At 37.5% G+C, this 24,821-nt stretch overlaps 1 protein-coding gene across 3 annotated transcripts in view; it reads left to right on the top strand.

The window, feature by feature from the left end:
- Positions 1-24,821, top strand: part of ERICH3 (glutamate rich 3) — a 118,685-nt gene that overhangs the window by 44,390 nt on the left and 49,474 nt on the right. For all 3 annotated transcript variants that reach the window (XM_007528116.3, XM_060202184.1, XM_060202183.1), the window contains 2 exons: positions 597-815; positions 18,421-18,601. In XM_007528116.3, coding sequence (XP_007528178.3) covers positions 597-815; positions 18,421-18,601 — 400 coding nt within the window. The remainder of the gene's footprint in view (positions 1-596; positions 816-18,420; positions 18,602-24,821) is intronic.

Here is a 24,821-nt window from a genome sequence, read left to right as displayed (position 1 = left end):
TTTAGTTCATAACTATCATATTGATGGCTCATCAAATTTATGTATGTGTGCTGATATAGTGTGTGTTTCCTTATACATATTTACATCAATCCACTTGAGTAGTTATCTGTGTAAGATTAATTCCTAACAATAGAATTCTAGGAGAAAATAAGCTTAATAAAGTCTTTGGGCCAAAGCTTGGGTTTAATTCATTGATTTTATATTATTAAAGAATCACATATGAATGATTAAAGTTAAAATGTGAAGAAAGCACTAACATTGCATTGTTAAGTGGATACTCCAGCTATGTTACAAAGTACAATACTTTAAACTTCTTATTTAAAATTATTTAATTGTATTGAGTCTTCCTAGATTTAATTGACTTCTGAGGGAAAAAAAAAAGATGCCAAAGGTACAATAAAAATACCTAAAATACTTAGGTGTGTTCTATGAATAGTACAAAATGCCATTTTTCAAAAAACTGGAGTGTATTGTTTGTCTATTTATAACCAGTTGTGTTTACAAAGCAATATCAATCAAGCTTGTGTTTATTATTAGGCAAATTGGGTGATCTCTCTTGTTTTCACTGGTTCTTATGTCATGAAATGTGATTCCAGGGCAAGAAAGCAATGATGAAACTCAGGTACTCCATGAACCATCCACAGGGAATGAATTCATATCTACTTCCAAATAATAACAGCTATTTCATATCTATTCCTCCTCGACCTCCTACCATGAGTGCAAAAAGCACAAAAGAAAATCGACCTGAGACGTGGAGAAGGAGAAGATTGCGTCCAAGTACTGCTCCAACTGGCATAGACCCTCTCTTTAACAAGGTAATATGAAATATTTTTTTATTAATTCAGCACAGATTACATTGCACTATTAGATTTCTAGATCTGTAATAACTGAGCCTAAGTAAATCAAATACAAAATGATTCACATAAAGAAATATAATACTTTAATACATATAATTGTAATTTTGACTGAATCTAAAATCAAAGATTTAAGTGGTTCAGTTGAAGAATACATTTAACACATTTAGTAACATGCAGTAGACAATGTGATCAAATTTAATTTGTACTCTACCCATTTGAAAAACATTTATTTCCTATAACTTTCCCATCTGATCACATATTGTCAGAGACATCAACATTTAATTTGTTAAAATCCAAGGGCTTAAATATACTCTCAAATCATAAAATATTTTACTAACATTTATTTTTAATGATTTTTAAATAAAAATATAATATTTAGAACAGTTTTTCTTTGGAAATATTATAGTTAATTATAGAAGTTTTTCCATAAAATACTGATAAAAAGTTCTAAGAAATCAGTTAGACTATACATATATAAGCTTGTACATAGACACAAGATCTTATTTTTATTGTTTAAAAACACACCTAACAATAATTACATGTAAATTTTCTGATTACTAGAGGGTATTGGGTCAACATTTCACTGACTGAGAATCAGGGAGTAAAGTGCAGATATGTACATAGACTGTGATTTTTCTCAAAACCAGCCTCACTCTTTAGTGCTGTCTCTATCCTATGCCCATCTACTATCCCAGCACCTATTGTCACCAATGTATTTCTTTATAATTTTGGGCTACCTTCCTTATTATTCTCAAAATTTCTCAATTTGATTCCATCAATTATCTTCCTTTGTTATTCTCCCTGACATAGTACTATATTCATCTCTCACATTTACCTCTGCCTCTGTGTCCTTATCTTTCCCACTACTGACATCTTGCACTGTAGTTCTCTTCTTTAATGTGGACTTCCATACTCTCTAATATGTCTTTCTGTCTCTCAATATACCCAAGCCTTACATAGATTTTCTAAATCCTTCTCTTTGGCGAACACATATACACATATGAATTTGAATTTTTGGTGAGTTGCAATTTTTATACTGAATGGAAAAAATAATTCCTGCCTGGGGTATGTTTTCCCTGTGGACTGAAGGAGTGTTCTGAAGATTCCATTCAAGGGTGACAGGGGTCACTTACACTTTGACTCTATTGCCAAAACTTCACAACAGTCAAGTGGGAATTAACATCGTCTGTAGTGACTACTTGGAGCAATAGCTGAGTTGAACATATTCTCTAATGTGGTTTTTGAACTCGTCACATGCTGGTAGTTGTCTCTACTAGTTAAACAACAATGCTCTTTTGAAGGATGATTCCAAATTAGCAACAACAATGACTTTCTCACTGTCCTTAGTGGCCTTTTTTTTTTTTTTAATTTTCAATATACTCTTTCAATAAAATGGCCATAACTTAATTTTTTTGTCTTTTAAACCACAATGTAAAAATTTCTAGGCATGTGACCTGCAGGACAGCTTAATTCAAGGCCCTGACATACCACAGAAGAATACTGTGGCACTGGGGAAAGTTTTCTTTCTCTGATACCTCTCTCTCTCCCTGCCCACCCTCTCTGTAAATATTGGCCCAAAATTGTAAATCCCCAAGAGGAATAACAACAAAAAAAATCTATAAATCTTTGGTAATGGTTAGTATCGTGTGTGTGTGTGTGTGTGTGTGTGTGTGTGTGTGTGTGTGTGTGTGTGTGTGTGTGTATCTGAATCAGGATGGAGGATACCTGTGAGCAAAAATCATAGAGTCCCTCTAGTATGGATGTATACAATACAGAATTGAAGTGAAGACAATTTAATCTTTTTATTTCTAAAGCAGAATGCAGAACTTAATTCTTTATGCCTCTACCTTTACTCTGTTCCTATTTGGGAATAATCTTTCATCCTAGATAGTCACCTTCCTTCTTCCCCAAATCCTCTGCATTAGAAAAGCTATTTAAAATTACGTTTAAGTTTGTGTCATGAGTTACTCAAAATTGGTTTCCCATATATTTAATTTATGCATATATGTAATTTACTTTTTCTTAGCAACTATCTCGTGTTTACTTATTTTTCCCAGAGTCTAGGGGGTACAAAATGTCTTTTTTCCACTCCCCAGTACTCATGTATGCCATTTCTTAACAAAGTAGAATATTACTGTATGTTATGTGTTCACTGTTGCTACCCTATCACATTCATGACTACTTTCCAGAGCAATCAACATAGTGATGTTTAAAAAAATTGTAGTGATTAACTACACTTTTTGTGTTCTATCACTTTTTTGAATTAAACTTCAGAAATAAAGGCAAACTGAGAATTATAGTGAAAGGACAATATTGCCAGAAGGTAAACTGAATAGACTCTTTGGATCTAGTGTAGGTTTGGCTCCTTAGTAATTTAGTAACTCATTGGGACATAGACTAGGCCATGAGTTTGTCCTAGGAAATTAGGGGTTTACCAGAATCAAGACAATCAAAGCATCTGGTTGGTATGAGTGGGGGCCAGGTATTGGGTATGCTTCTGGAATGTTCAGGTGACAAGGCTAGTGCAGTTGAGCACAGAGGAAAGAGCAACAATTTATCCATTCATTGGTCATGACAAGTACTCATTAGTAGATGTGGAAGCTTCTACAGGCTGTTAGATAGCCTGTCAATAGATATCTTGTCTTTGACAGACTGCAACATTTCTATCTCTTAAATCACAAGGATTTATATAACTTTTTTTGTTCCCTTTTTAGAAACCCTAATTGGGGAATGTTGGACCTACTAGACTGACTCTCTAATATTCTTAACTTGTCTGTCCTGTTTCCCTCTACTTGTTCTCTCCTGTGTCCACATATTGTTTCTAAAGACTGTATTAGTCTTAGTTTTTGATATTTGTGGAATCTGTGTAGATATACTTTGTGGGCTGATATATGGGTTTTCTTTTGTTGTTATATGATTCCCTAAATGTTAGAAGCAGATTTCTATAACTATCCAGTAGATAAGGAAAGATAATTGTTATTTATATTTTTTACTTCTATACTTTTACTGGCTTTGTCTCACAGCTCCTGAGTTCTAATAATTCATTCTCTATATACATGAATGTGTTGACTTATCCATGTAATTATGCCAAGTCCTACATTATAAATATTGAGAATACCTGGATAAGTGCTCTCAGATTTAGGGTTATTCTGCATACTAGTAAAAATATTTATCATTAAAAAAAAAAAAAGACTTTCCTGGGGCCTGAAGATAACTTATGTCATAAAGCATACACCTAGCAAGGCTTGAGGACTTGGGTTTGACCCCCTGGGGCCACATGGAAATGTTATGACAAAGGAAGCTTCATGAGCAGTGGAATAACATGGTATCTCTCTTCTCTCTCTTTCTCAATATCTCTATCTCTCTCCCTTTCTTTCTCTATTTGATACTGAGAGAAAAATTAAAGAGAATGAACAAAGAGTCCTTCTAGGCTTGGTCAATAGCTCACTTGGATAGTATAGTCCCTTGCTATGTGTGTGACCTAGGTTTGAGTCAGGCCTCCAACATATTGAAGGAAGCTTTAAAACAAAATCTTTCTAGAAGGGGTGTACACATTTAGACTGCAAAACTATAGAGGATGTGGGGTTGGCATTTGGGGCATGGGAGTGTAAATTGTGATACCTTCAAATCAATACTTCTAATAGTAATCCTTATTTATTTATTTATTTAAAAGATTTTATCTATTTATGAGAAAGATAGGAGGAGAGAAAAAGAACCAGACATCACTGGCACATGTGCTGCCGGGGATCAAACTCGGGACCTCATGCTTGAGAGTCCAAAGCCTTTACCACTGTGCCACCTCCTGGACCACATAATCCATATTTTTTTACTTTTTAAATTTTTGATGTCTCTATTGTTCTGTTTAAGACTTATAGTGTGTTTCTGAAGGGCCTGGGTACTCATACTTGTTTTAATCTGGAAATCTCTGTTCCTTTAATGAGTATGTTTAGCTCAATTATCTCTATTTTATTCAGTGATATATTTAGGCTAATTTCTACTATTTTTATACTTTTGACATATCCTGACTTTTTCCTTGATGGTAATGTTTCATGATATTGATCTTTGAAACTTCTCTCTTACTTTCCATGGCATTTCACCTTAATAGTTGCTTTTGCTATTTTCTTTATCCTCATCTTATGCCTTTCTGACTCACTTTCCTATTAACTCCAAAATCAAGCCATCACCATTGGATGAGACCATGACACTTGTTTTTCCTTTCAAGATGTAGTCACCTTTCTATAGAACTCTAAGGAGTCTTCAGTTATTTTTTGGATTTGCTGCTTGCTGCTAGGTCCTGCAACACAGATATTGGCATAGTAGAGTGAGTTATTCACTTGCATGTTAGTTCTTATATTTATTTTACTTATGCCTAGCTATTTTAAGAAGTGGTAATTTCTATGACTAATTTGCTTATAAAACCCACTCATTTTATAACTACTATCCCAAGGCATCCTTTAAGTGTTTTTAATAGGAAAGAAGGAAAGAAATGTGGTTTGTTGGTGGTACCCCTTCTGCTTAGAAACCCCCCCCACCCTGCCATCTCGACTTCTGTGCTCTGTTCAAAAGTGGCTCACCAGTGGAGCAAGGTGCCAAATGTGGCAGATCACAGCCCAGCAAATGATCTCTATGCTCTGGGTTGCTGCTGCTGTTGTTTTTTTCATGTTGTTCTAGTACCTAAATAGTTTTATAATATTTTTACAGAATTCATGAAATTAATTAAACTTTTCTCAGATTTATCTTCTTTATTTGTAGATTATTATTTTCTTTTTAGGGTTATTGATCATACACTTTATGTTATAACCTCCTGAAAATATGGCTGGTCTCTTCCTTTGTCCTTTCAGTGGCTTTTTCGATGAGTTATAATTTTCTACTATGGTTCCTCTTTGTCCACTCCTCTACAGTTTATCTCCTACGGGCCTGAAAAACCTTTTCTCCACTTAGAATTTCCAGGATTTAAATCAGTTTTTTTTGGTAAAGTCTGTCTGGTTGTTGCCTTCAGGCCTCCACCTTGACCCCTGGATGATCTCATAAATAATATTCATAAATGTGAAAGTATACACATTCAAATAAGAAACTACTTAGCCTTTATGTTTATCAATTCAAAACAGAAACAAAGTTTGTTTTGGATTTTTAAAAGATATTTTTGCCCAGAGAGGACAAAAATGTTTCGCAGGAATAAAGTAGTTTGGGGTTATATACAAGTAACTGCATATGCAATCATACGTAATTGAGGCCCCATGCCTACCTTTTAGAGTCCATATGATCCTTGTGAAATTACAAGGATTCCTTGTCATTAGTAGATTCTACTGCTCCTTGAATTTAATATGGTTTCAATGTAAATAGATTTCTTCATTCAGTTGCTTTATATCTCATAAAACATGACCTTCTCTCCAATAACTGGGACTGAAAAATCAAGGCTTCCTTTGTGCCTCTGCCTCACACCCCACTTAGTTCTTTAACTTCTGTAGATCTGAGATGTTTGATAGAACAGAATCCAAGCCACATTTGCAGTTTTAATTTTATAAGAGCTACATTACAAAACAGGTAAGAAGAAACTGGAAATTAAATTCAAATGTAATTTATTCAATCAAATGTATTCAGAATGTCATTTTAATAAGTGTCAGTGAGAAAATCTAAAAATCTAATGGGGTATTAAAACAGTTTCTTGAAAAAAAATGTTTTGGAAATTAAATATGCATTTTATGTCTCAGGCAGCCTAGCTGTACCACTTTAACAATGACTTGTATATCTGATAGGTTTTTGCATTCTCATGTCTTTATTGCCAGTCTGTGGCTTGTTGCTTAACTCTTAATGGGGTTGTTACAATCATCTGCATACTTATGCCTGCCTCTCAATCAACAAATAGCTCAATTTAGCTTTTATTGATAATGAGAAACACTATGTTAAGTGCTGAGGTTACCAAGATGAATAAGACCAAATCCTTAATTCAGTGTGATTGCAGTTTTGGAAAGGAGACAGATGACTCTGCAATTAACATGATACACTGAGATTAGTACTCTCACGTTGCTAGAAATGAAGCACAATGGGAGGAACACATAGAAAGGAAATAGTAGTTTTCACAGAAAAGATAGGACTGTGCTTCAGAAAAAAAATGTCTTTGATCTAGAGAGCTATGGTCTCATCAGGGTCAGTAAGGCCCATATGTCAAAACATATGAATAAAGACAGCTATCTACACTGGCAGTCAAGAACTTTCAGACTTTGGCTTGACCCTTTTCCGGATGTTCCTCCAACTCCAAGTCAGACAGAATTACTCCTTACACCCTCAACTTTATATATAGTTTACTTTGTGAATTCACACTTTCAAATTATCTGTTTTGTTTTGTTGTCACTTAACAATAACATGCATTCTTGCCTTCGTCAACCTTTAGTAAATTTATATTCAGTAAAAAGAACATTGATCACACCTTTTTTTTTTTCCCTCCAGGGTTATCGCTGGGGCTCAGTGCCTGCATTTCGAGGCCATTTTTCCCACTTTGTTGCCCTTGTTGTTATTGCTGTTGTTGTTGGTATTGCTGTTGTTGAATAGGACAGAGAGAAACTGAGAGAAGAGGGGGAAACAAGGGGAAAGAAAGATAGACACCAGCAGACCTGCTTCACCACTTGTGAAATAACCCCCATACAGGTGGGGAGCCAATGCTCCAACCCGGATCCTTACTCCTGTCTTTGTGCTTTGCGCCATGTGCACTTAACCAGCTGCACTACCACCCTGCCCCCATCATACCGTTTTTAGGAGATTTTTCACTATGTAAAAGGAGTTTTGCTTAGTATAGTCATATTCTCTTTTTTTATTATAAACGTTATTAACTTTTTTCTTTTTTTTTCTTTTTTTTTATTGTTGTCATTACTGTTGCTCTTGATGTCATCACTGTTGGATAGGACAGATAGAAATGGAGAGAGTAGGGGAAGACAGAGAGGGGGAAAGACAGACACCTGCAGACCTACTTCATCACTTGTGAAGCGACTCCCCTGCAGGTGGGGAGCCGGGGGCTTGAACAGGGATCCTTATGCCTGTCCTTGCACTTTGTGTCACGTGCGCTTAACCCACTGTGCTACTGCCAGAATCCATGATTCATTTTTTTTATATAACAGAGGGGGAGGGGGAGGGGGAGGGGAGGGGAGGGGGAGAGGGAGAGGGAGAGGGAGAGGGAGAGGGAGAGGGAGAGGGAGAGGGAGAGGGAGAGGGAGAGGAGAGAGACCTCAAGCAAGCTGTGACATGTTTGGTTCCAGTGATCAGACATGGGGCCTAATGCATGCTAGCCCTGTGCTCTCCCCATTGAGTGAGCATTTTCTCACTAAAAATACACAGTAATATATACTCAAGAAAGAAATATAATAATTCCACAATTTTAATAGAAACTAAGACAAGTGAAGTAACCTCCACAAACTCAAGTAACTAATTAGGACTCTACTAACTATACTCACCTGATAGACTAAATTTATTTATGTATTTATTATTATTATTATTTTTTTATTTAAGAAAGGATTAATTAACAAAACCATAGGGTAGGAGGGGTACAACTCCACACAATTCTCACCACCCAATCTCCATATCCCACCCCCTCCCCTGATAGCTTTCCCATTCTCTATCCCTCTGGGAGCATTGACCCAGGGTCATTGTGGGTTGCAGAAGGTAGAAGGTCTGGCTTCTGTAATTGCTTCCCTGCTGAATATGGGCATTGACTGGTCGGTCCATACTCCCAGTCTGCCTCTCTCTTTCCCTAGTAGGGTGGGTCTCTGGGGAAGCTGAGCTCCAGGACACATTGGTGGGGTCTTCAATCCAGGGAAGCCTGGCCAGCATCCTGATGGCATCTGGAACCTGGTGACTGAAAAGAGAGTTAACATATGAAGCCAAACAAATTGTTGAGCAATCATGGATCCAAAGCTTGGAGTAGTGGAGAGGAAGTGTTAAGGAGGTACTCACTGCAAACTCTAGTGTACTTCTGCTTTCAGGTATATATTTTGCAGTAGTTTATGGATGCGTGTGAACATATGCTCTCTCTCACAGAAACTGGTGTATATCTAGGTTTTGGGACTTTGTTAGAAAGTGAACCACCTGAGATGGAATTAGAGTATACTATGAAAGGAAAGGTCTCACCCGAGTAATGAAGCTGAAGGGTTGTCATTCCACATGTGAAGTCTCTGGACACAGTCTGAAGTGAAGCATGTTGAGGTGGCAATCATTGCGTTGGTTAGGTTGTGATCGGTGGATGCAATATTATCTGATATGGATGGGGAGAGGCATACGGAAAAGTGGGCCCTATCCAAGGGTTCCAGGACAGGGGGAAGTAGGGGCTCTATAGTGGAGATGTGAGGTTCCTGCTGTCTTAGGGTTCAAAAAGACAATGGATAGTTACTGTTATCATCACATTAATTGGTAATTGGGTTAACTTTGAAAAGTCCTTTTGTTATGGTTTGCTGTACAGTACCCAGTATCTTGTATATAGCTGTGCTATTGGATACTTCTGATCTACTTGGTCTAGGCTTTTGAGAGAGTCCGCATATCAAATACACAGTCTATATATTAAAAAGTTTCAGTTTGTGTTTTGAAAAACTTTGAGACATACAATTGACTTTCCCCCTCTCATATTAATTAACTAGTGATTTATATGTCTACATTTTGCTAGGAGTGTACATAAACACCATTCCCACCACCCAAAGACTGTGACCCATCCCTCTCACCCACTCCCACCCCCCACAGGCCCAGGAAGCTGCATGTCTACCCCTCACCACAGGGTTTTTACTTTAGTGCCCTACTTACAATTTGGTCAGGTCCTGCTTTTAGTTTCCCTTTCAGATCTTCTTAGTCAACTTCTGTTGATGAGTGGGATCATCCCATACTCATCTTTATCTTTCTGACTTAGTTCACTTAACATAATTCCTTCTAGCTCTGTCCAAGATGGGTCAGAGAAGGTGGGTTCATTGTTCTTGATAGCTGCATAGTATTCCATTGTGTATATATACCACAGCTTTCTCAGCCACTCATCTGTTGTTGGGCACCTGGGTTGCTTCCAGGTTTTAGCTATTATGAATTGTGCTGCTATGAACATAGGAGTACACACCTCTTTCTGGTTGGGTGTTATGGAGTCCTTTGGGTATAACACCAGGAGAGGAATTACTGGATCATATGGAAGGTCCATGTCTAGCCTTGTGAGAGTTTTCCAGACTGCTCTCCACAGAGGCTGTACCAATTTATATTCCCACCAGCAATGTAAAAGGGTTCCTCTGTCCCCACAACCTCTCCAGCATTTGTTGCTGCTATCCTTTTTGATGTATGCCATTCTTACAGGAGTGAGGTGTCTTAGTGTTGTCTTAATTTGCATTTCTCTGACAATCAGTGACCTAGAGCAGTTTTTCATATGTTTGTTAGCCTTTTGCATCTCCTCTGGAGTGAATGTTTTGTTCATATCCTCTACCCATTTTTGGATGGGGTCATTTGCTTTTTTGGTGCTAAGTTTGCTGAGCTCTTTATATATTTTGGTGATTAGTTTCTTTTCTCATGTCTGGCATGTGAAGATCTTCTCCCATTCTGTGAGGGGTCTCTTTGTTTGTTTAATAGTTTCTTTGGATGTGCAGAAGCTTTTCAATTTGATGTAGTCCCATTGGTTTGTTTCTGCTTTAGTCTTCCTTGCAATTGGGTTTGATTCATCAAAGATGTCCTTGAGGTGTAGGTGGAAAACTGTTTTACCAATGTTTTCCTGTAAGTATTTTATTGTTTCTGGTCTGACATCTAGGTCTTTGATCCATTTGGAGTTGACTTTTGCTTCTGGTGAGATAAAGTGGTTCAATTTCATTCTTCTGCATGTTACAAGCCAGTTTTCCCAGCACCATTTATTGAAGAGAGCCTCCTTCTTCCATTTATTCCTTTGGGCCCCCTTATCAAAGATTAGATGTCCATAGGTGTGGGATAGACTGAATTTAAAGCCTACATTGTAATCTGTGATTCCAAATTACATAGAATATACTGAAATCTTTCTTTTTTCTCAAATCTTTGAAAATTTTACTTGTGAATGGTCAGGTGTTGCTTCAACACAAGAATCAACTACTCAAGCTGTTGTCTCTTTCAGGAAGGCAAAATAATTTTCCTTGTAATTGCCTGTGAGTGCCTGAAAAAATAAGAAGGATACATTATCACACACAACTTTCCTACTTACCTCTGAAAAATGTGTGTGCTCTACAATGTATTTCTTCTATATATTGTGGCACAATTCCATCTTTTTACAAGAATAGCGTTACTTTCCTTATGCTTGGTACTATGTTCTGCTTGCTATAAGTATTCATGTACCTTTATAATTTCTTAATTCTACTCAGATTTCAAAGCATGCTGAGGCCAGGCATTTGATTAAATTAAATCTGAGTAAGTCTTTATCATTCATACATAGGTATTGCTTTATTCTCTGAGAAAAAAATTAAGTTCTAAAAGTTGTATCTTTTTGGTTTGTTAAATATCATGAAAATATTTTATTCTTTTTTTTAGATAGGACTCTTTTATTCAACAACAAATAAAGTCTAACAAATAGTAGCTTTGCCAGAGAAACTGCATACTTCTTGTTTGACTTAATTAAAAATATATATTTTAAATTTTTATCCTAGTCAAAATATAATCTTGATATTTTTCAGTCCCGTTTTTTTTTTTTCTCAGCAGTTAACTGAGATTTGAGAGTGTAAAGGAAAACATCAGCATGATTTTTAATATGTGATAATACAACATATTCCATAATTGGCCTGATTTATTACAGGAAACATTTTCCTTTAGACAATGTTTTAGCTCAAAATTAGCATTGCAGTTTAGGAACTATGTCACTAAAAAGAGCTTTTAAAAATAGCTTTAAAAGCCAATTCAACAGTCGAAATATCTCAGCAGCTGGAGTCGCAGGGCAAAGCCCTAGAAGGAAGCATGAAAGATTTTGTGGGTGTCATTGCAACAGTTGGAATTTAAGAGCAGACCCAGTTACAACAACAACAACAACAAAATTGAGAAGAACCTTCTTATCAAAAGCAAAATCCAGCTACATAATTTCTGGATGTTAACAAACCTATTGACTTTATTCTGTGTAAAGTTAAGACTGGGAAGTCTTCTGTGTCCTCCAAAATCTAAAATTCTATTTCCTCTGAGGGGATTGAGACATGGTCTGTCATCTCAGGAACAAGTATGAGATCTGAGTTACACAGTAATCAGAAAAATAAACAAAAGGAAAGTGAGAAGAGGAAGTTTAAAAAAATAGAGGGAGAAAAAATTCCTAGGAAAGGGAGGAATCTAATAAGTATAATAAGACATTTTCATCACGATCTGCTGCTTTCTGAAACCCCTTCAAGGCTCTAAGCATTGAAAAGCTTTTCTGTCTCCTCAGAATCCTCTCTCCCTAAGAGCCATGAGTGTCAGCATGGGTTGGCCCAACTGTTTGGATGCTACTTATTTATTTATGTATCTGAGATCAATTGTTATCAAAACTTAATCACCACATATGGTATTTTATTTATCAGGACTCCATATATGAATTTTTGTGTTCTGATACCTAAACTGTACCTATTAATATAGAGCAGAGACAGCTACCGTAGCTTTTATCTCACCAACAGACAATGCTCAATGCTTAATCATTCTCTTGTCAGGTGAAATGTTTTAGCCCCTTACTAGGTAAGATTCCAGAGGCTTAAAGATTGATACAACACTGACCAATTGGCATGACGCTGACCAAGAGAGAAATATGAGGAGATCCCTTTGGTGTCCTGTGACTCTTGTAATCTTGGAGACTTAAAGCAAGTTGGTCATCTTTGAGCCATATAATTAGCTCAACTGTTAGATTTTTAATTGTAACCAAGAAATTACAATGGTGTAAAGACTGTTAGAGTATAAGATATTTTACATTCAAAGAATGTTGAACTTCATATACACATAGAGGCCTCCAGATGGCTGCAGGGTTTTAAGCAGAAGAGTCACATCAATTTAGCGATAGTGGATCACCTGATAGCCAGAAGGAAGGAAAATTTTTTTCTTTATTTATTTAAGAAAGGAGACATTAACAAAACCATAGAATAAGAGGGGTCCAATTCCACACAATTCCCATAACCCGATCTCCACATCCCACCCCCTCCCCTGATAGACTTCCTATTCTCTATCTCTCTGTGAGTATGGATCCAGGGTCGTTATGGGTTGCAGAAGGTGGAAGGTCTGGCTTCTGTAATTGCTTCCCAGCTGAACATGGGTGTTGACTGGTCGGTCCATACTCCCAGTCTGCCTCTCTTTCCCTAGTAGGGTGGGGCTCTTGAGGAAGCCGAGCTCCAGTACACATTGATGGGGTCGTCTGTCTAGGGAAGTCTGGTCAGCATCTGGAACCTGGTGGCTGAAAAGAGAGTTAACATACAAAGCCAAACAAATTGTTGAACAATCATGGACCTAAAGACTGTAATAGTGCAGATGAAGTGTTGGGGGTATTCCCTGCATGCTCTTGTGTACTTCTGCTTTCAGGTATATATTTTTTCCCTAGTTTTATGGGCACGGGTGAACCTATGCTCTATCTCAGGGAACCTGGACTATATCTAGGTTTGGGGACTTTATTGGGGAGTGGAACACCTGTAATGGAATTAAAGAATACTATGAAAGGAAAGTTCTCACCCGAGTGATGAAGCTGAAGGGTTGTCATTCCATACCTGAAGTCTCTGGTCACAGTCTGAAGTGAAGCATGCTGGGGTGGCACTTGTTGTGTTGATTAGGTTGTGATTCGCAGATACAATATTATTTGATTTGAATTGAGAGCAGCATGCAGAAAAGTGGGCCCCACCCTAAGGTTCCAGGACTGGGGAAAATATAGGCTCTATAGTGGAAATGTGAGGTTCCTGTTGTCTTAGGGTTCAAGAAGACAATGGATAGTTATTGCTATCATCACATTATTTGGTGATAGGGTTAACTTTGGAAAATCCCTTTGATAGGGTTTGGGGTATAGTACCCAGCATCTTGTATATAGCTGTGCTGTCGGTTGCTTCTGTTCTCCCTGGTCTAGGCTTTTGGGAGAGAACATATCAAAGACAGCTTATGTATTAAAAAGACTCATTCTGTGTTTTAAGAAGTTCTAGACGTATCAGGAATGAAATTTTAAGGAAAAACAAATTAGAAGTCAGGAGAACAATTAGTAGGGTAACTATGCTTCCTATTTTGCCAGTAGTTCATATTTGTGCTTTTTTTTTACAATTTTTTTATTATCTTTATTTATTTATTGGGTAGAGACAGTCAGAAATCAAGCGGAAGGGAGAGACAGAGAAGGAAAGAGACAGAAAGACACCTGCAACCCTGAGGTGGGGACCGTGGGCTTGAACCTGGGTCCTTGTGCATTGCAACATGTGCGCTCAACCAGGTGTGCCACCACCCGGCCCCTGTGCTCTTTTTCATAGAATAATTATTGGTAACAGCTTTTTCACTTTGCATCCTAGTTTGGATAGTAAATCCTATAATCACCATATTATGTAGGCACATTTTACTCTGGCCCAGGCAAGACTACACAGAACCCAAAATATTCCAGGGCCTGACCAAATGAATGTTTAACATTATACAAAAACCAAAAATTAAAAAAAAAAACAAGCACTTTGATTCCATATATAAAGCTCTCAAATACACCCCTCACACAAACCTGGGCAAGGATGAGAGAGATCTCAGTGACAACTGAGTATATGAACCGAATATTGAATCATATATATCAACAGACTAGTGAACTACTGCTGTTTTTCAGCTCAGATTGTATTTGTCTGTGAAATATAAAGAGGAATGTGAGAAAAATCATAAGCAACTGATAAGAAAATAGAATAAGTTCTAGTTATATATGGTTGTGAGTGCTTGTTCTTATTCTTAAGATGGAAATGAGTTTCCATGGAAGATTTTGATATTCCATATTTGAGGACAGAGGAAAGGGCCTAGGAATCATGTGAAAATCTTACTAGTATGGTCAACTATAACCATGGAAGATACTTCAATATAGAGAACATTTAGTCAGCTGAAATCTAACCGTTCATTTCCAAGTACATGTGTTTAATCAGGAGCTGTCATTTGAACCTCCCATCAGGACCCAGGAAAGGTTACATGGCTACAATAACTGGAAGATATCTTAGAAAGGAGTAAAGTAACCCAACCCAAGAGGGAAGAGATGGTTCTGTCAGGAGTATATTTTAGCAGAAAAATATAAAACAAAGCAAAAACCACAGGAATAAGCAAATAAAAAGCACCAAGGAATTGTCATTTCATGACTGTAAACATTTGTTCTGCCAGTTTTTCATTTTGTACATAGGAGACAGACTTTCCCTTTGCTATAACCATTTAGTGGTTATAGTCTGGAAGCTCTCAAGCTTACCTCTGAATCTGTGCCACTTTAGAACATATTGACAAAAGGGGAATGCTTTCAGTTAATCCTTTATTTTCTTAAATGTTCTAGTGATCTTGGACCTTTGTTTGCCTTAGGCTGTGCTGTGGGCTGCACACATGCATGTCACAGCTCTACATTAGCTCAGGGAAAGGGGAAAACATGGATGATTTTACAAAGAACAGATAGACCAGCCATCATCCCTTAGCTTTCAGCTGTGACTCAGAGATGTTCACAGTCTGCAAAGAATTATCCAATTGGCTGATTTACCGTCATGGATCTTCATGTCTCCCATATATTTCTGTTGATATATTTCTATTTGGGAGTTTTTTTTTCCACATACCAGATTATTTGCTTGAATTTTAAATCTCAGCCCCCCACCCCCCGCCACCTGCATTTATACTTTCTGGGCTTTTCATTTGCAGAATGTTAGACAATCCGATTTAGTGTCTCTGGGTTTTGCTTCAGAGAACAATTTCTCTCAATGAGAAAACATCTTTCTGATGTGAAAGGGAGTGAATTTGGAGATAGAAATATTTTTAGTGGATCCTTCAGAAAGTTTTAAAAAAACATCTTTAGAGACATGTTTAGGCAGTGGGCAGTGACACACCTGGTTGAGTATATACATTACCATGTACAAAGCCCAGGTTTGAACTTCATTTCCCACCTGAAGGGGGAAGCTTTATGAATTGTGAAGGTGTGCAGGCTTCTTTCCTTCTTCCATCCTTCCTTTATCTCTCTCTCTCTTTATTTCTTCCTTTCTCCATTCCTATATCCCCCTCCCCTTTCAATTTCTTTCTGTCCCATATATTAAAAAAAAAAAAGAAAGAGGGAAAAAATGCCTGGAGTAGTGTGTTAGTGGTGCAAGCACCAAGTCCTAGCAAAAACCCTGCAGTCAAAGAAAAAAAAAAAGCACATTCAAAAATGTTTATTGGGCCAGCTGCACACACCTGGTTAAGGGTACATGTTATAGTGCTTCACAACCACCTGGTTTCAAGCCCCCAGTCCTATCTGCAGCAAAAACTTGACAAGCACGGCTGTAGGTGTCTCTCTGTCTCTCTCCCTCTCTATCTCCCCATTCTTCTCAATTTATGGCTGTCTCTATCCAATAAATAAAGATAATAAAATAAAATGTTATTTACTTATGTATTTATTTAAGTATTTATGTACTTATTTATTTTCGTCAGAGCACTGCTCAGCTCTGTGCTATGGTTGTGCAGGGGACTGAACCTGGGACCTTGGAGCCTCAGGCATGAAATCATGAAATCTCTTTGCACATACATCATGCTATCTGCATATTCTCCTTTTGGGAATTTAAAAAAAATATTTATTCCCTTTTGTTGCCCTTGTTTTGTTGTTGTAGTTATTGTTGTTGTTATCGATGTCATCATTGTTGGATAGGACAGAGAGAAATGGAGAGAGGAGGGGAAGACAAGAAAGACAGACAGACACCTGGAGACCTGCTTCACCACTTGTGAAGTGACTGCCCCGCAGATGGGGAGCCAGGGTCTCAAACAGGGATCCTTTCTTTGGTCCTTCCACTTTGTGCCACCTGCGCTTATCCCACTGTGCTACCACCCGACTCCCCTTCTTTTGGGAATTAAAAAAATATATTAATATATTGAGAGTTCGGCGATGGCGCAGCGAGTTAAGCGCTCGTGGCACAAAGTGCAAGGGCCAGAGAAAGGATCCCGCTTGGAATCCCCAGCTCCCCACCTGCAGGGGAGTAGCTTCACAGGCGGTGGAGGAGGTCTGCAGGTGTCTGTCTTTCTCTCCTCCTCTCTGTCTTCCCCTCTTCTCTCCATTTCTCTTTGTCCTATCCAACAACAACGACATCAATAACCACAACAATGTTAAACAACAAGGGCAACATAAAGGTAAATAAATAAATATTTTTTAAAAATCTGTAAAAAATATCAATATATTAATGAACGAGAGAGAGAGGGAGAAAGAAAGAGAAAGAGGTGGGGAGAGAGGGAGATGGAGAGGGAGAGAGAGGCTTTAGAGAGGCCAGAGCATAACACTCAGGCATGCGTATTTCCAAGAATCAAATTTGGAACCTTCTCCCTTTAAGTCTAGCACTCTATCTGCTGTGTTACTTCCAGGGCCACTACTTCAGAAATTTTTGATGTATCTTTGTTCTTCTTTAAGAGATATATGCTTCAAAGGCATTTATAATTTAATAAAATGAAATTCAAATAATTGTTATGAATTTGTTGAAAGTTGCACACTCTACACATTTCCACATAGTTAAGAAATGGTTTTAGAAAAGTGAAGTTTAACAGCAATGCCTTGCTTCTACATAACTCCAGAAGTCAGCAGTATTCTCTAAGATCTCCCAGCTATTTCTAGTTTTCTGCCTCCTCCACTTTCTTTTTCTGTTCCTCTTTCCTCCTCATCTTTTTTGAAAGGAGACAAGCACTCTGCTCATTTACCATTTTGAAATAACTCAGAATATAAGCAAGGAGATAAAGCACAGGGTATTTCTTTTGATTTCTGACATATAATTTTATTGCTTAAGAACTGGTTGATGCCAGAGTACAGCAGAAATTAGTAAGGTGGTTTTTTTGTTTGTTTCTGTCATATTTTTGATATTGAAACTATCAAAAATGCTTGTTTTTTAATAAACTGAATGTTTTCTGTGAAACTGGATTATCCCAGAAACACAACACACACTGTTCCTTCTCTTCAGAGTGACCATGGAAGTAGACAAAAGGGCGCATCTCCTGCTTATGTAAATAACCCCCAGGAAGGATGAATTGTCAGTTTTCAAATACAAAGTTCTCAGGCAGAAAAAAAAATTACAGAAATCACAACCAATGTTAATTTAAATTCGAACAAAGCTATTTCACCACTTGTTTACTTTGATTTAAATTTGTATTTGAGAGCCAGTTAATAGTCAAGAGTGATTTCCTCTTAGCATGATATATTTATTGTGTGTATAAAACACTCACAAAATTATAATAAATTTTTTTAAAGTTTATATAATTCTTAGCATGAACATTAAAAATATAAAGTCAAGATACATAAATCCTGTTGAGGAATGTATTTTGCAGTATGTCTGACTTTGTGCATCTTAGAAAGGTTTCATCTCTAGGTATGTAAAAATAGCCTTTTCTATTGTTCATATTACAGTGTCATCACACTCTGATTAGAAAAATGATTACTTAATAAATTTACCCTTTTTATTTATTCTAGGAATCGAGAAATATTTATAAACCATCACCCCATAGCAATGCAGCTGTTACAATGGTCTACTTGGGGAAAAATGTGCGCCTAGCTTATGATCACCAAGACTTTCCTGATGAAATAAAAGTTTATCAGCAACATTGTGGTGGAGAAAACCTTTGTGTCTACAAAGGCAAACTACTTGAAAATGGTACACATGTAATGTAAATTAAAAAAAATGCTTTAAGTCAACGCTGCATAGATAAGCCCTTGTTGATATAGTATCAAAATGACTTCAATCATTCTATGAAATTATGCATATCCAGGGACTTATAAACCAGCTACCTAAAAGTAAATCTAGATTTATGGCTCCATGATTGAAACTGAAGCAGCAATTACTTCTGTGGACTGCAGGAGAAAGAATTTGGTGTGATTTAACCCAGTAACAGATTAATTTTGGGTTAGAGATATATGATCATTAAAATGTTGCATGAATAAACTGTCCCTCAGATTACAAGTTAACTATTTAACTTGCCACAGCGAATTATGTCCTACATTATGCAAATGAAATATATAAGGTTGACAAGTTTTTTTCTTTAAAATTATGGTGAGGAAGAGGTCACAAATTCAATAAACTTCAGGGTGTCTCACACAGAAATAAACAAGTATGTGATTTGGCTTAATGGTTTCTAGTGCATTTCTGCCTTCATTTGATTATAGATTCATATTTGTTAGTGTACAATAATGATAATCTCTATTATTATTACTATTATTTATTGTTATTTAATTGTCACCAAAGTCCTTCTGGGGCTTGTTTTCTAGATGGCAACTCTTTATTTATTTTTATTCTTTATTTTTGATAAAAAAAAAAACGGAAAACTTGAGAGGGAAAGAGGAGATAAGGAGAGATAAAGATAGACACCTAGATACTTTCAGCACTGTTTCACCACTTGTGAAGCTTTCGTTTTACAGGTAGTGACCAGAGATTTGAACCTGGGTCCTTGCAAATGGTAATGTGGATGCTCTAGCAAGTTTAAGATAATTAAAAGAAATTTATTTGTAAAATGGAAAGACTGATAATACCATAGGATAAGAGGGGTACAGGTCCACACAATTCCTACCACCAGAACTCCATATCCCATCCCCTCTCCTGATAGCTTTCTTATTCTTTATCCCTCTGAGAGTATGGACCCAGGGTCTTTATAGGGTGCAGAAGGTGGAAGGTCTGACCTCTGTAATTGTTTCTCTGCTGAACATGAGTGTTGACAGGTTGATCCATACTCCCAGCCTGTCTCCTTTCACTAGTGGGGCAGAGCTCTGGGGAAAAGGGGCTTCACGACACATTGGTGGGGACATCTGCCCAGGGAAGTCCGGTTGACATCGTGGTAGCATCTGGAACCTGGTGGCTGAAAAACAATTAAGATAGAAAGCAGAGCAAATTGTTGACTAATCATGAACCTAAAGGCTGGAATATTGCAGATGAAGATTTGGGGTCTCCATTTTGGAAAAAGCTAATAGGTCTATTTTAGGTATATTCCAAGTGGACCATGAGCCAATTAGTTTTTGCCTGTGCCTGACATCTAATATGCAGGTGACCTAAGTTATTGTCTGGGGGGATGGTGTTATAGTTGGAAAAAGGACTAGAAACCTGGGTCAGGGCAGAGAGTAGCTCCCAAATATGCGCAAAGTATATAAATATTGTTGACTGTAAACCCCATCGATTTTATCTGGGCCCCATATTAAGCATTGGGGCCTATGTAACCTCCGCATCACTATAGGTCTGAGCTCACATTCCATGGTCATGGTTAGGAACATTCCAGGCTGCGCCAATGATGGACCCATCATCCTTGGGCAGAGTATGCTATCCAACTTCCCTTCAGAGATTGGAAAACCCTACCATTGTTGATCCACATTGAAGGCCAGGTCTGATAGGGGCCCACAGAGGGATCCATTATGTTGTCCCTGATGGAGATGTCCAGTGACAGTGGTGAGAGGGATCTGTTAGAGGTGTAGGCCCACATGTCTGTGTGGGAATCCCATGATTCCCTGACTAGGGCCCCAGATGATGGGGTGGCCTGGTGGTGACTGAAGAGTCATCATTAAGTATGCCAGTCTCTTGCCCTTATTCAGCTTTTATAGTTCTTACTTTGTCTGACAAAGTTAGCTTTGGAGTGATTAAGGAATGTGCAGTAGAAGGTAGGTGAGGAGGGTATTTAGGTCTAAGTAGAGACTATCTCATTAGGGACTTTATGGTGTCTTTTTAGGTCTTTCTGTTTGCTTGCTACATTTATTGACTACTTTAAACCTGTGCACTTTTGCTTTAAGGTATATGTTTTTCCCTCAACTTCTGGATATATGTGCATATGCCCTATCACATGGGCCCTGGCCTATATCTAGGTTTTGAGGTTTGTTAAGAAGTGCACCACCCAAAATGAATTTAAGGAGTCCTGTGAGCTAAGGAATGGTCTCACCAGAGTAGTGAAGCTGGCGGATTGAAATTCCATGCCTGACATCTCTGGATGCAGTCCGAAGTGAAACGTGCCAAGGTGGTACTGGTTGCATTGATTGCAGCAGGTGTAGTATAAATTGGTATTAATTGGGAGAAGCATGCAGGAAAGTGAGCTCCACCCTAGAAGTCTCAGGACTGGGAGAAATATGGGCTTTATAGATAAACAGGAAGGTTCCTGCTGTTACATGGTTGCAGGAAGCAGTAGATAGTTATAGCTATAACCAAATCGCTTGACAATTGGGTTAATTTTGAAAATCCCATTGTTAAGATTCTCTGTAGCATACAAGACCTCACCATAATTTATGCCCTTATACTATTTACTTATAGCTGTATCTTATAAAGGACCACCACCAGTTGCTTTTGTTCTCCCTGGTCTAAGTTTTTAGGAGATTTAAACTTTCAAAGAACAAGTCATTATTAGAAATGTATTAATTTTAGCCCACTGTTAAAATTCTTAAGTCTAAAAAATTACACTGATGTGATTTTTATCAGCACTTAGTTCTGTGAAATAGCAGTGAAACGAAGACGTTTAAAAATTATATTTATTTCCATGCTTAAGAAATTTTTTTGAGAAACTAATGTTGTTTTTACTAATTAAAGATATATTTGTATCTGTGCAATCATGGCGTAAACCTGGGGATGAAGAGGAGAGTTAGTGAAAACATGTGATTGTTTATCTTGGCTTTTCTAATTTCCCCCAGCAGTTACAAACAGTGTCTATTAACAACATATTCAAGTCCATTGAGCTGGAAAGAGAGCTTACCATACAGGCCTGTACCTGTCTTGCACTGTTCAGATTCGATACTGGATAGCACCATTAATGTTGCTATGGCATTAGAGGGAGCTCCAGTTCGGCGATGCGTCTCTCTGTCTTGATTGTCTTGCTATCTCTGTCTCTATGAAAAAGCAACCTGAACCTGGAAATAGTAAATTCATCCATGTGTAGGGCCCTGGCTCTAAAGAAAAAAAAAAGGTTTAAAATGAGAAACTCCATGTATTTAGATGTTGGGTGTTTAAAACTTTCCAACATAAAATTCAGTGTTTGAATGTTTTAACTTTAAGTAAAACACATGTTTTGTTTCCTACAATACATACCATTTATCTATAAAATCAGTTCTCAGTCAGAGGCAGGAGCTAATATTTTCTATCTTACAACTTGGCTGAACTACAGTTTAGGTTGTCTCATTTTGCTATTTGAGAGTTCTCCCCTCTCATTTTGCAGATTTGGGAAATGAGAGGTCTCCAGAGCCACAGTGTCTTTCCAAGGTCACCCATCTAGCTCTAGGCAAGGTCAGAGAAAGCCATGCTCTCCTGGTGAGGTGAAGGACCCTTGCTCTGTACTATTCAGTCTAGTTAGCTGTTTTCTATAGCAAAAGATTTCTTAACATTTTTATGATACGATGATAGTCAAACTAATGATAGTGACATAAATGCATTTCTGTAGTGGTAGTGCCCTACATGTATTTTTTAAGTGTAATTTTCAATTATTAATTGAGATGAATCTACAATTCAAAATAACATAAGGACGCTTTTCCTAGGTTTTTGGTCCCAAATTATTCAGTCCTGCATGTATCTACACTGTATGTTGACTGCTGAAACATGTTACAGACAAAAGAAGAAAGAATGATGCTCAGCTGAGTGATTATCTGGGAGAGGATGTGTATGCATGCTGTGATAAGAGTGGGAAACCAAAGAACATGGGATTGTGCTTGGTTAACTGTTACTTTGCATATGTATTGATCATGGGGCTGACTTGTTATATCACTGAACAGCCTTGAATAATAGGGTGGAATGAGGACTTAAATCATTGAATCCCGTCTGTGCAATAATTTTGTCTCAGCTTGGCCGTGATTGCCAGGAAAGTAATTGTTCAAAATTGAAAAGTTGTTTAGCTCAGAGTCGACTTGTGGTTCAGCAATCTTACTATATTAGCTGGACTGAAAAGAACCTGCCGTTTTTACAATCAAAGTGCATCATTCAGTGAGTGGCAAATGGAATTTTAGAATATTTCATTTTTAAAAAGAGGGTATTTGAACTAGTGCTTGGAACAGTAAACTCATTAACATTGTAGCATTCATTAATCTGTCTTGCTTTGGATGAGAAGTAACAAAAACTTAATTCCTTTGGAATGTGGCAAGAGCATCTTTTATTTCCATAGTAATTCAGGATGTCTTGAAGGTTTAGCCATCAGACCACATTATATATACCTATGCAATTATTAAATAGTTTTGCTGCTTTGCTTATAGTTTTTCATAGGCTTTTTGATTTGCCACTTTTATTCTTTCAGACAAGGCAAACCTTGACATCCCGGGTTCATGTGAATACAAGAACTATGGTAACTTACTTTCTTCTTTCTGGTATTCTTCCAATCCCTTCTTCTTTTGTCTCATTTCCTTGTATTTCCACAGCCTGATTCCTTTGCACTTCTACATTCCCTCATCATTCCCCTCAAGCCCAGCCTCTTCTCTGCTTTGTCTGTGGGCAGGGCAAAGGACTTTAAATTAAAAGTAGAATTTTAAATTGAAATCATATCCATTTTTTAAAAGATTCTATTTCCTTTTATTCCTCCATCTTGATGACTGTAGTTTATAGTCTAAAGCATTTCATTGCTTTCTGACATAGCTTTTTTCTTTTATTTATTATCTCATACTGATTTGTTTAAAATGGTTTCTTTGAGGTATAACTTGGATCTCATAAAATTGTTCATTTCATGATTCACCCAGTAGAACACAAACTTTATCATGTATAAGAACTCAGGTGTGAGTCCCCAGGACTGCATAGGAACATTATGCAAAGGAGAAACTTCAGAAATAGTGAAGCAGGACCTTGATATCTCTTCTCTTTCTTTCTCTGTCTCTTACCTGCTATCCATTTTTAAAATTATATTTATTTAGTAGATTGAGAAAGCCAGAAATTGAGAGGGTAGGGAGAAAGAGAATCACCTGTAGCCCTGCTTCACCACTTGTAAAGTTTTTCCCCTGCAGGTGGGGACCAGGGACTCGAACCCAGGTCTTGAGCATTATAACATCTGTGCTCAACCAGGTGTGTGTGCTACCATTTGGCCCCTTCACCTGCTATCGAAAAAATAAAAAAGAAGAGAAAAGGGAAGAAAAACAAAGTCTACCAGAACATTACAGTTGGAATGACATGGAACTTTACTAGAAAACAAAAGAGTTTGCAGTTCACTGGTTTTTAAGGGTTTTATAGGATTATGTAGTCCTTATTACCAAAACAGACTTAAAACATCCCCATAACTTAAAAGACTTCACTTGTGCTCATTGTCAGTTATTCATATAAAATAGTCAGCCCAAAGTTACCACTGATTTGATTTGTCCCCATAAACTTCTTTTCTAAATATTTCTTATCAGTGAAATAAAGTGGGCAGATTTTTGTGAAATTGACTTCTTCCACATGGCATACTGTTCTCGCTCTTTTTTTTTTTTTTTTTTTTTTTTTAGTATAATGTCTTTCAGTAGTTATACTCTTCTGGTATCCTTCATTACAGTCCTTGATATGGATATACTATGATGTTTTGTTCATTCATCCCCAATAAGGGCCTGGCCTTAAGACTGGGCTGTGGTACACCTGCTTGAGCAGACCCCATACCATGCTTAAGGACCTGCATTCACACCCTGGTCCCTACCTGGTGTGTAGGTGTGGTGTGGGGTGAGGGTGGAAGCTTCATCGGTGGAAGCAGTATTGTGGATCTCTCTTTTTCTCTCCATCTCCTCACCCTCTCTCAAGCTCTCTTTGCTGCTGGGAGCCGTGAATTCGACATGCATTCATGCCACTTCCCTTTAATTGTGAGTGTGTGTAGAGCTCACTAACTGCATATACAACTGCCTTATTTTTCATATCTCCCTGTTAAATTTCTGGATATTTCATTGACATGTTTCTTGCCCTAATTAGAAATAGTCTCAGC

Source organism: Erinaceus europaeus, chromosome 11, assembly GCF_950295315.1.
Source record: "Erinaceus europaeus chromosome 11, mEriEur2.1, whole genome shotgun sequence".
Taxonomy (NCBI): Eukaryota; Metazoa; Chordata; class Mammalia; order Eulipotyphla; family Erinaceidae; genus Erinaceus; species Erinaceus europaeus.
Note: the sequence above shows the minus strand (reverse complement) of the source record. Positions and strands in the feature narration are given on the sequence as shown.